General features: G+C 41.6%; 1 protein-coding gene across 2 annotated transcripts; it reads left to right on the forward strand.

Annotated features, from left to right (window-relative positions):
• The first annotated feature begins 3,420 nt into the window (after positions 1-3,420).
• LOC120952126 (SET and MYND domain-containing protein 4-like) lies at positions 3,421-6,462 on the forward strand. Of its 2 annotated transcripts, XM_040371285.2 has the most exons (3): positions 3,421-3,550; positions 3,648-5,187; positions 5,254-6,462. In XM_040371285.2, the coding sequence occupies exons 2-3, from the start codon at positions 3,656-3,658 to the stop codon at positions 5,636-5,638; spliced, it is 1,917 nt and encodes a 638-aa protein (XP_040227219.2). In that variant the 5' UTR covers positions 3,421-3,550; positions 3,648-3,655; the 3' UTR covers positions 5,639-6,462. The 2 variants fall into 2 exon arrangements, with proteins under 2 accessions (XP_040227219.2, XP_040227220.2); XM_040371286.2 differs by lacking the exon at positions 3,421-3,550 and having other exon boundaries at positions 3,561-5,187.
• Positions 6,463-12,746: the final 6,284 nt, after the last annotated feature.

Here is a 12,746-nt window from a genome sequence, read left to right on the forward strand (position 1 = left end):
AATGCCTTCTGAATGCCTTGAAAGCCGTTTAATGCTGGTAGGGTTATATCACCTATAGCAGCGGTCGGCAAAGTCCGGACCGCGGGCCAAATGCGGCCCGCCGCAACATTCTATCCGGCCCGCGAAACTTTTGCATGAAAAAATATGCAATTTTCGGCTGGCTGTAGAAAAAAACAGGAAAGATAATTTCTTTACATTTACATCTGTTGAAAGGGAATTATTTAAGCTTACTTGCACAATTAAGTTCAAGACTTTCGTCAGTTATTAGACGTTTCCACATTTTCCATGGTGGACAAAGACATGCATGATTTAAGTTCTACCATCGCTTTTCATCAATTAATGCTAAATTTTCGCTACAAAGTTGTTAGAGAAGAGTTTTTGCATCACGTTAGTGCAGAAAAAATCGATGGGGAAAAAAATCGTCACCTGTGTGACGGATGTTGGTCCAGTTTGCGGACTAGGGTGTTATATCGAAATTCTGTCGAAATTCACCTGAAATGATTGCATAAAGTTTTCGCGTAACTGTTTGCCATTGCGAAACCAGTGGATGCGATTTCTAATCCTTAATCTGTTTATTTTATTGTTTTTTTTGTTTCCCAGGTATTATTTAACTGTTTGGTAAGTTGCATCGATATTCCGGTCCAGCTAACGCAGTAATGTAGCCACTTGTCCCTTTGTCTTCATTTCAGCTTCTTTTGGAACCTCAAAAATGAACCTGGGCATTCTTTCGATGCTTTGATTGTTGCCTAATAGTGCCAAGATGTTAGCGACCAAAATATTGAAACGGGTATATACGACGTCCACAAACTTCCGCACGGAGTCCATTTTGGACGCTACGGGGTGCCATTCTTTGATCGCGCATGCTTTTGATTCACTTTTTTGGCCATCATGGCTAGAGTTCGACTGATAGAGGTGTCAAATTTTGTCTGCTAACTAATGGGATGCTACCATTCAAAGTGCAATTAACGTTTTGTTAGTGCGGGTTAAGATAAACCCATGAAAAATCGACAATTGTTGTTCATTTTTTAATGCAACCGTTATGTAATATTAACATTATTATAACTCCACTATAAGACTATCGAAATGAAGGTCGCATACGAAATTTTATCATTTACATTTTTGTATATTAAAAAAAATTAAGTAGGAATTATCAATTTTGAACCATAATTGGATAACACAATTATAGGAAAACAGCAATAATACCAATCGCATTGCTTGATATCATTAACCAGTTTTTTTTTGTTTCTAAAATTATATAATGTAATAATTAAATCATAATAATAGAAAGCCCGCATTCGCCTGGCCCGCGGCTTTAGATCATTTACTAAATTTGGCCCTTTGCCTCAAAAGTTTGCCGACCGCTGACCTATAGTACAGTGGAGCGCCGTTTATCCGGGTACCTTTTATCCGGCTTTCCGATTATCCGTTGCTGTTGAGAAATGACAGTTCAATACAAAGATGATATTGCGTTATGAGGAGGATATTTAAAAAAGCGGTTAAAAGAGCACATTGGCATAACAAAAAAAACTACAGGCGTACCCCCGAGTTACGACCACCTCGAGTTACGACGATTCGCAGATACGACGATTTTGATTTTGACACTTAAAAGTTGTCATTGACCAGAAATTGATGTATTTTTTTGAATTTCTGGGCTGATAACCGTTATACACATATTTCCAAAGATTCCACAACTACCCTATCGTGAATATCTATATTGTGTACGGCTTTTAAAATAAAATTATTACATTACCGAACATTATTTTAAATAAAATACACGATATCATAGATTCCAACTCTTCGACTTCGGTTATAAACTTCATATTCATAGATATTCGACATACGACTTTTTCGACTTACGCCTTGCTTTGGGACATTTTTTCGGTCCCAAATACAGTCGTATCTCGGGGGACACCTGTATAATTCATGGCAAATTTCGAATATTCTCAATGGAAAAACATGAAGTTAGTAAAAACTGGGTTATTTTTACCAAAAAATAAAATAATTTTTCAAAAATGTATCAGGAATTGGTGATAAAATATATCATTTGACTCATGATCCGTGTTATTCGCTTATCTGGTCGAGGTCAAGTCCCGAGAAGCCCGGATAAACGGCGTTCCACTGTATTAGCAGATATAATTATACCACCGACAAACCGACGTGACACTGGCGTTACGAAAGTACTGTCATTTACCAGTGAGGCGATCACTTCTTTCACGCCAGGACTCCACAGAGCATAACACGGAGCGCAACATAACAACTGACAGCTGCCAAACGCTTCAGAAAACGCTTCTTTGATGGTAACATGTTTTGAATATCCTTAGTAGGCCGCTCATTGCTCATAGAAAAGCTACCAACCTACTACGATGACCGACAGTTAATGAAACGCTTTACCTGCTTTCCCAAGCGTTTTTTGAAGCGTTTGGCAGCTGTCAGTTGTTATGTTGCGCTCCGTGTTATGCTCTGTGGAGTCCTGGCGTCAAAGTAAGCTCTGTTCACTGCTGCTTTGATGTAAACAACTTTCCCAAATACAAATTGCGAAGAAAGTGTGAGACAATATTTTGTGAGAATTACTGGACAAAACACCCAGGAAAATCATTTTATAAGTTTCCAAATCAATGCAAAAGATGTGAGAAGTAAATAAAACAATACGCATTGGATTTTGCGAAGAAAAACAAAAAGGGGATTTAGCAGTTTCTTCGCTGTGTCAGTGTAGTAAGCGAATCATTATAGAGATGACGCTAGTGTTTAACGTATTTTCATTTGAAATAAGGAGACAACTTTTTAAGCTCATTTTGTTCGAAGTGTCACGTCGGTTTGTCGGTGATTATAGTACCTCGCGAACAGTTATGTCAACATACATTATATTTAGTTAAAAATATGCTAATTTCAACATCACAATGTCCTCTTCCCATTCGACATAGAGCGACGACTTCTCGCGCGACAAAAAGTAGCTCAATTTTGCAAACAGTCAATTTTGCTACTCGTCTCGCGTGACATTTCTGCTTCATCCGAAATAATCGAAGTATCGAGTTTGTTTACGAGCCAGGTTAATGTCAAACGCAAAAAATAGATTTGAACACATTTTAACTTTTTTTGTGTTTTCAAACATAAAAACAAGTTGGTTGACTGAGTCAAATGAGCTACTTTGATCTACGTGGAATGAAATTTGAGCTATTTTTTGTCGCGCGCCACGTTGTCGCTCTATGTCTATTTGAACGGTTTTGGTAAATTTGCAAATCATGAAAAATCATTCAGGCGGAAGCGATGAAATTAACAAATAGCCTACTACCAGGCAATTTCGAGAAAAAAAAACTATTCAAAGCCCTCGCAATGTTTAGCGGGTCGCAATTGATCAAAAACCAGCGCGAAATTGTCTTGCGAGACAAATTTCGCTCTACGTCTAATTGCACGGTACGTTTATTTACGCCGTACGTTTATTTGCGCGGTTTTTGTTCGGTCTCACAATAACCGGCTTCACGTTGATAGAAAATAAAGCAGCGTCGATGTAAAGGGGGCTTTACCTGGAACATTCATCACCATTTTGTGTTTCGTAGGTTTTTTCATCTATCGTAGTGCGCACTTTGTGTTGTTCATGTTTTAATTTCAATTCCGAACTTTGTTAACACGCAAAAACAAACCAAACACAGACGTGAGCATGGCTGAATCGCTGCAGGAAAAAGAGTGCAATGTGGTCAAGCTTTTCCATGAACTTTGGGAGGAATTACTAAAGCAGCGTATCAACGAGCTTGTCCACAACCAGCGCGACAAGGATAAGGTAGCAGAGATTATTAAGCGCGAAATCGAAGACTTTCTGCGCACGTTCCCGTTTCGCGACCGGTTTAATCTTCATCCCGACGCCAAGGACAATGCGAAAGCGCTTGCCGCCCGCAACTGTGGCAATGAGCGGTTCGCCCCGTCGATCGGTGAGTACATGGAGTCGCTCCAACACTACAACGAGAGTATCGCGTACTCGGAGCAAGGTTCGGAAACCAGAGCGCTTGCGTACGGCAATCGTTCGGCGGTCTGTCTGAAGTTTGGCCTGTACGAAGAGTGTTTGGAAAACATACGCCTAGCAAGGGCATCAAACTACCCGATGCAATTGGCGGACAAACTGAACAAGCGCGAACAGCATGTGAAGCGATGTATCGAGGAAGATGCTGAAGAATTTTCCGACAGAGTAATGCATACGCCTGGACAGTATCGGCCACGTAATTCAAGATATCCGGCACCAAAGTTGAGCTACGAGGCACACGCAAACGTCCCTCAGTTGGTGAAATGTGTGGAGTTGCGTCAGAACAGCGAATTCGGTCGTCATCTAGTGACCACGCAGCATCTAAAGGCGGGAGACGTCCTGCTGATTGAGAAACCCTATGCTAGCATGCTGAATGACAAGGAACGGTACAAGCGTTGCGCTTTCTGCCACAATGAGGACACGTTTACGCTTATTCCCTGCGAAGGATGCACTTTAACGATGTACTGCTCAGACGAATGTATGGACAAAGCGTACAGACAGTACCATCGGTACGAGTGTGGCGTGCTTCGTGACTGTTGGCGCATTGCTGGTCGCTTGGTGGGAGGCATCGTGGGACTGCGTATGGTTGCCACGGCGATCGCTTCCTTCGAACAGGATCTCGAGGGTTGGGCCAATCATTTGAACGCGCTCGACGAAACGAAGGTGAACGCGTTTACGGTGGACTGGAACAAGGCGACGGACAGCGACATCTACGACACGGTGCACGTGCTCGCCACGAGCCAGAAGAGGCGGAGTCGCGAAGATCTGGCTATGCTCATGTTTTTCACTTCAATCGTGCACCGACTATTGCTGGAACGCACCGATCTCGGACCGTTGTGCGTGTCGAGCCCGACAAAAAGCAAGCTCCTGTTCGATCTGCTGCTACGCCACTGGCAAACTTCCTTGATCAATAGCAAGCAGGTGTATCACATGCAACGTTCGGAAGGCCAAGACGAGGAAGACGAGTATTATGAGTATAACTATGCTGGGTACGATAGCGACGATGAGGAGGAATACTCCGACGAAATGCATGCTATTGCTGTTTACCCTTTGTTTAGCATGGTGAATCATAGCTGCATACCAAACGTGGCCCCGATCCATCTTCTCGATGGTAGGTGTGCTTTTGTAGCTACCCGACCGATCGCTGCCGGCGAACAGCTGTTCGACGTCTATGCGTAAGTTTTCTCAACGAGTTAACATTTTTCTCGTAATAAAATATTTTTTTTTATAAATCCTTTCAGATTTGCTTCAATGGACTTTGATCGTTCGTTCCGTATATTTTGCCTGAGAAAGTCCTACTATTTCAAGTGTCGCTGCGCAGTATGTGAATCTTTTTCGTACGTGGATGTCCGTAATATGACCCCACAGGAAACAAATTTTCTCCGACTGCTACGTATGGTGAATGTCCCGGAGCATCAATTACCAATGCTGGTAGAGCACATGAACGAAGTGGGAAGGCGCTATCCTAAGCATCAGTACACGGCCGCGGAAGTGGTACTGGTGCGTATCTTGCGCATGATGCACAGCTACTCGCTGGAGGATGATATGCTAAACACGTTTGGGAGCATTGGTCTTCCGGGTTTGGCAGCCTCTTTGAGTCGAAGTCGAGCTGGGAATTTCAGATAGGTGATAATGTCGTGAAATTTGCATTCCTTAATTGTGTTCACCCTCAAAGGGAAGAACCAATCTCCTGAACTTAAATGCCATCTTGTTTTACTTAGAACTACCATGCTCTTTCTACTGCTTGAAAAAATACTTTTTTGAATTTTAAAATAAAACAGAAATAAACTAGTTTTGAGTTTTACATCTACGGCAAGATTCCTGTTTGAAAATTCCGCATCAAATAACTTTTCCGAAAGTATAAAACAGCTTCTAGAAGACCTAGTAATTTTCCTTGACTATTATTTGGCGAATCTTCACTGCTAAGGCCCTACCACCACCATGCAAATAAAAGTAAAGCAACATTTCGTTGTAAGAGAAGTAGCTCAGTTTTGCACATAGAATCAAATTAGAAGAAAATATTAATAGTATTTTAACAAAAGTTTTTTTAACGCAATAGTGTGTATCATATTTCTCCACCCATTCTGTGAATTTCAAGTCTGTACAATTTGAAGCAATACGATTGAGCAATACGGCCGAACCCGTGGCTTCTGAATATAAATAAAATAAATTATCTGAAAATAAATAAATAAACGTGCCAAACTATTTTCAGTTGAACTTGGTTTGCATCGATTGCCATTTTGAATACTCAGTGTATTTGCGTCCGTGGGTTTTAAGTTTGTGATTGCGCGTTATAAATGCACCAATAATTATATGAATAAGGATTTTGCGCCGAAGATTGTTTTGTAAAAAGATTTTGCTACCAAGATTTTTGAGACCAAAAATAATGCGAACTAGGATTTCACGATCAAGGTTTTAGTACATGGTAATTAAAACTTACACTAGATTTTGTTCAGTAAAAAGGTGTTTGGTTGTGTGTTTTTCTATCATCTAATCATCGTCGGGTCTATCATCGGGTTAAGCATCAACCATTATATTTACTTAGGTATTTCCTGTTAGACCGTTTCTTTAACCGTTTTTAAGACAACGATTTTTTTAGGAACATAGCTGAAGAATGCCCTCAATTATGCGTAAATTTAATTATTTTTTAATGAATGGTCTAAGGCAGTGGCCTCCAACCTGTGGTCCGTGGCGTTAACAGAAGGACCACAGCGAAAGAATTTATTTTTAAAGGAGAAAAGCCAATTACTACACATATCGTGCAATTTTTTCCCACAATCAAGATTAATTATCAAACAAGCATGTCTAGAATACAGGGTTTCTCACAATTTATTGGTTGGATCCCATCAATTTTTGGTTGGTTTCCATATTTTTTTAGTGCGTTCCCACGACTTTTTGGCCGTTTCCCAGATTTTTTTGGTCCAATTGTATTGATATCCAATCGGAAAATACCAATAAATTATGGGAACGAACTAAAAATCTATGGGATACGACCAAAAATTCGTGGGAACGCACCAAAAAATCATGGGAACTGACCAATAAATCGTGGGAAACCCTGTAAGATAAAACATATTTTTGATCAAAAACGTTGAACTAAGCGTACAAAATGCATGCCTACTATCGATGTGAGCCGCGGCAAATGTCTTTTTAAAGCCAAGTGGTCCGCGAATCTAAAAAAGTTGGAGAGCACTGGTCTAAGGAACTGTCCAGGGTATCGCAAATTCAGATTAGGGCGGCCTCCCTATATCGGATACCTATTTTTTCTTATAACCAGATTGGTGCTAACTTTGAGGCTTCTAGAACATTTCCATGCGTATCGGATATCGTATATCGAAAACCTTTGCGTATGTATTGCGCATAAGAATATTCCTTTTGCATGTCCATGAGGAAACTCTTCGGTTATGCTGGTGCAAAAAAAATCATGCCTTAGGTTATATTATACGCATATGTAGTACCTATGCAGCTTTTTGACTAACACTATAGATTTATAGCTTATAACTATACTATTGCTATGCTTCGTAGTCATTTTGCTTAGGAATAGAAATAGTAAGTTCAGTGAACCACCTTCATCAGTTTTCCTCAACGCGAATATCTCTCTAAGCTGACGGTCCCTTGAAGATTCACGTTCGAGAGATTTCACGGTGCTGTCCAGGAAGTCTCAAACTCATAAGAAAGGAGAAAATGTGATATTAGTTATATTAGTTAGCGATCTACAACGACTAATCTACTAGAATTTGTTAGCAAATGCCATAAATCTATCGATAACGGTTTACAACTAGATGCTATTTATACGGATATCAAGGCAGCATTCGACAGTGTATCGCACTCCATCTTGCTAGCGAAACTCGACTTACTTGATCTCCCAAACCCTATGATAATGTGGCTTAGATCGTACCTTACAGATCGTCAATATTCTGTGAAGTTAGGCCCGTACATGTCAAGTCCAGTGCATGCATCTTCTGGAGTCCCGCAGGGCAGCAACCTGGGTCCTTTGCTGTTCCTTCTTTTCTTTCATCAACGACGCGACATTGATCCTTCCGACTGATAATCATCTACTGTACGCAGATGACGCGAAAATTTTTCGTGTTATTCGTGAACCAGAAGACCACGCCCGACTGCAAACTTCCTTGCATGAGTTCCAGTGTTGGTGCAACCGTAATGCTTTATCCCTATGCACACATAAATGTGAAGCCATCACTTTCAGTCGTTCTCGCTGCCCATCATTGTATGAATATGCGCTTGATGGACAGTCCTTGGCGCGAAAACAATGTGTTAAGGATCTAGGTGTTTTGCTCGATACAAAACTATCATTTAAGGATCAGCTGGATCACGTAGTAGCCACCAGCAATAGAATGCTAGGACTAGTTATCAATATGACTCGCGAGCTTAATGATATACCTTGCACCAAGGCGCTCTATTGCTCACTTATCCGGTCGTTGATGGAATATGCAAATATCGTATGATGGCCAACTGCAGCGCGTCCGTTAGCTCGATTGGAATAAATCCAGCGCAAAATTTCACGATTTGCACTTCGCTCATGGAACCAAAGGCTTGATTACCGGACTAGGTGTTTACTACTCGGGTTACCCACCCTAAGTGAGCGAATACGAAAAGCCAGGTTGTCGTTCATCACGGGACTTCTCGACGGCCGTATTGACTCTCCGTCACTACTGGCTGCCATCAACCTGTACGTCCCAGCCAGGCCGCTCCGGACTCGGGCAATGTTGGCCCTCGACGACCGTAGAACGCAATTTGGCTCCTCTGACCCGTTCCTACTCATGTGCCGTGCTTTCAACGCAGTCAGCGACGCTTTTGAGCCGAGGATTTCGCCAACTGAGTTTAATGATCGTGTTTCTGTGTTAAATTTGGTTCCATAGTGCACATTTTTATGTTCTATGTTATTGTAATCCATTGTAAAGAACTCATTGTAAAACATTGCTAAAATGGTTCGAGAGGGCATTATTGTCCATCGATAGACAAATAAACATAAACATAAACATAAACATGAGCAATTTGAACAGATATTTGGGTTTAGAATATGTCCCAACACCGGTATGGGTATTTAAAAGTCCCTGGATCGCTATGAGTTCCTAAATCAGTTTTTTTAAAAGGAATTCGTTTTCTTTCAAAAAAAAAAAAATTGGACGTTGTAGGGACCGGGACTTTTTCTTCTTCTATGGCACACAACAACCGTTGTCGACTAAGGCCTGCTTGTACGACTAATAGGCTTGCCTTTAAGTGACTTATTTATTGCCTTAGTAGGATATTCAGTCTTACGTATGGTGGTTTGGTCCATTCTGGGTTTGAACCCACGACTGGCATGTTGTTATGTCTTACGAATTGATGACAGTACCAAGAGATCGGCCCAAATCGAATGATGATGATCATAAGTACCACCTCCTACCCCAACACAGGCTTGAGAAGGTCGGTAATACGATAATATTGCTCTGATAGGTATATTGAAATATTTTGTACGAGCAAGTGGTGGCATCGGAAAACTCTCAGAGTAACTGTCCAAGTCATACACACACCCAAGATGAGCAACATAGTTTCATCAAGAAAAAACGGGTCATACTCCATCGAATACAATGGTATTCCCTAGCATCCTTTACGTAGCCCGCCAAGAACCAATAAATGGATCAGGCGCACTGCTTATCAGAACACAACTGCGATATGCATATGGCCAGTTCCACTAGTGCCAATGGGTGGCTCTAAGTCACTACCTTACGAAACAGGTGAACCTTATTTGTTTATTTGTTTATTTGTTTATTTGTAAATGTTAAGTGATTGGCCATCATTGGCCTTATCACTGATCTTATAAACTAAACTTATAATAACATAAAGCATCACGGTACAATGTAACATCAGCACAAAATAAATAACACAGAGTATCACAGCATGAAAAACAGGTTAACTTAGGGAATTCCAGTCAAAAGAGTCATAATGTGCATTAAATCTAATAGCCATCGCAGTCAAAGGTTCATTATCGCTATATGCACGTCTAGTTTGGTCAACTCTTAGTAGCCTAAAGTTTCTTAAAATACGAGCAGGTACGTGGAAATTAACTCTAGCTAAAAGGTCCGGTGAATCTATCTCTCCTAGGATGATTTTTTTCATAAACAAGATTTGCGCCGTTTCGCGACGAGTAGCGAGAGACTCGAGTCCAAAAATTAAACACCGGGCAACTAGGTCTCGCTGCTACGTTACGCCAGGGTGTGAACCGTAAGACCAAACGGGTGAATTTTTTCTGCACTGACTCAATCTTATTCGACCATAACGACGACGATGGGCACCAAACTACTGAGGAGTATTCTAAGATGGATCTGACTAGTGATTTGTAGAGTGCGACAAGACAATGTGGGTCGGAGAATTCTCTCGACTGCCTGCGTATAAATCCTAGCATTCTGTTCGCTCTATCAATAATTTCGTTATGGTGCACATGAAAGTCAAGTTTACGGTCAAGGGTAACTCCTAAGTCTTTTACTGCACTGTGTCGTTGTAATTGTGTACCGGAGATGCAGTAGTTAAACACTATTGGACAATTAGAACGGTGAAACGACATGGACAAACATTTATCAACAGAAATTTGTAGGTTGTTGTTCAGACACCAGTCGGAAAAAGAGTCGATCGATGCTTGCAGGACAAGACAATCACCAAAACACCTCACAGGAAAAAAAAGTTTAAGATCGTCCGCATACAATAAACATTCAGATTCCCTTACTACAGTAGTAACGTCATTGAAAAATAGAGAAAACAGCAAAGGTCCAAGGTTACTACCCTGTGGCACGCCTGAACAACTCACGAATTCCCTAGATGTCATACATTCAACTTTCACGCGATATCGACGATTGGTGAGGTAAGATTCGAACCACTCCACTAAAGGGGTAGAGAATTCAAGACGAGCAAGCTTAGCCAACAGCAAGCGATGATTCACCCGATCAAAGGCTGCCTTAAGGTCGGTATAGATGACATCCATCTGGGCTCCCGAAGCGAATGCAGCATGGCAGTGAGATACAAACTCCACCAAATTGGTGGTCACACTGCGTACCACTTATGTATGGCACTTATGTATCAGGAATTGGCCACTTACATTCATCAATGAGTGAATCCTGTTGTGACATCTCAGACTGTGTGCAAACCGTAAATTCTTCCAAATAGATCCCGAATATCCACTTTTAGGCGCGCGTGTCTCAAACCTATGTTGACTCTTTCTTATACATTTTTTCTAATTTGTATTATGATAGATAAAGAAAAATCTTATCACTATCATCAAGATCGTGATGACAACTGTAATTACACATTACATAGTGACATAGGACATCTACACATATTTCACATTATACAGTTTGTTTAACATATGTGACGCACTTACGTTTGAAATCCGGCAAGCTTCTCGCATTCTAAATTTCTCCGGGTAAACTGTTCTACTGTTGAATCCCTTTGAAAAAACAAAGAGTTTCTAGCACTTTGAGAATGCAAGTTGGGTATCCTCGGCTCACTAACCCTGCGTGAACAGTGCCGATGGACCGATGCCGTACCCCCGAATTATGCTCTCCTCCAGATGCCCAGGCAACAGGCCTTTTAACATTTTAAAAATGAAGTTCATGGTATGGTATACAATCCTCTGCTCTGCTGACATTGCAGAATATCTACCATAACCGCAGATGGCGTACGTCGACCGCACCCCAGAACTAACCTAACTAATACGGTTTTTGAACCTTTGTAGTCTTTTAATTTGACTTTTGTTGCCAAGAAACAAAATGGATGAGCAGAAGTCAAAGTGTGGCGAGATCAATGATTTGTAGAAATGATCTTTCCCAAAAAGATCGAGATCCGTTGCCAATCTACTTACCACTCGACACTTTTTTTCCACTTTATACTTAAATCGTACCATACAAACGCCTAGCAAAGAGTCCTACAATGTACATGAGACAGCAAATTATCGCCCATAATTTGACAAGAACATCATTTAGTAAAACTCATTCGTTCTGCTACGGCTGGTCGGTTATGTCGTTCTGGTCTGTCCATCCAGACAGGCATATACCATTAGACCTTCCCTATCTCGTAAAATAGAAGGAAAATAAGATCTATTGGACTGGAATCCACTCACAGATATAGATCGTAATGTTCCGATTACTAGCTTGCACCCAACCTCATTTCCCATTTAGGAAGCAGCTGAGAAGGCGGTTGCACCATTTGGAACTACCACCTAAGCGGCCTCTCTAATGTAGGCCTTTTTGATGTGTCCATGCGAGTTCCTTTCCACGATATCCCACGTGGCCGCTTAGTTTGCGTACTGGTTAATCCGCCCTAGCTGTCACCTACCAAAACCGAAATGGTTCCCATTTCCAGCGTCAAGAAACCTAGGCAGAAAATCATCCACGATGGCAACGTAGAGATCAAGTCATCTCACAGCGTCCGCTACCTAGGTGTTCTACGACCACCTTTATTGAATGCCGCACGTCCGGTAGATCACGGAGAAAGCAGGGTGCGTGGTTGCCGCTGTGTCGCGTTAAATGCTGAATCACAGCGTCCCCAGCCACGGCCAAGTCACGGTTGCTTGCATCTGCCGTCAGTGAAACGGCAAGTAGACATACACGGTACACGGTGGGCTCGACGCGTGTTGCCCGGTATTGGTACCTGGCAAACACGAAAACATGAAGACATGTCCTCACTGAGAACATATCATGCTCGAGTGTCCTCGTTTCGCTGGCGTTCGACAGGAGCTGCTTGG

The sequence above is a fragment of the Anopheles coluzzii genome, chromosome 2 (assembly GCF_943734685.1).
Source record: "Anopheles coluzzii chromosome 2, AcolN3, whole genome shotgun sequence".
NCBI classification, from domain to species: domain Eukaryota; kingdom Metazoa; phylum Arthropoda; class Insecta; order Diptera; family Culicidae; genus Anopheles; species Anopheles coluzzii.

What these genes read in the sequence shown, in the direction of transcription:
- LOC120952126 (XM_040371285.2), top strand. Translation starts at nt 3,656, where the DNA reads ATGGCTGAATCGCTGCAGGAAAAAGAGTGCAATGTGGTCAAGCTTTTC. An exon ending in CAGCTGTTCGACGTCTATGC is followed by an intron (nt 5,188 to 5,253) that starts GTAAGTTTTCTC and finishes AAATCCTTTCAG; the next exon opens with ATTTGCTTCAATGGACTTTG.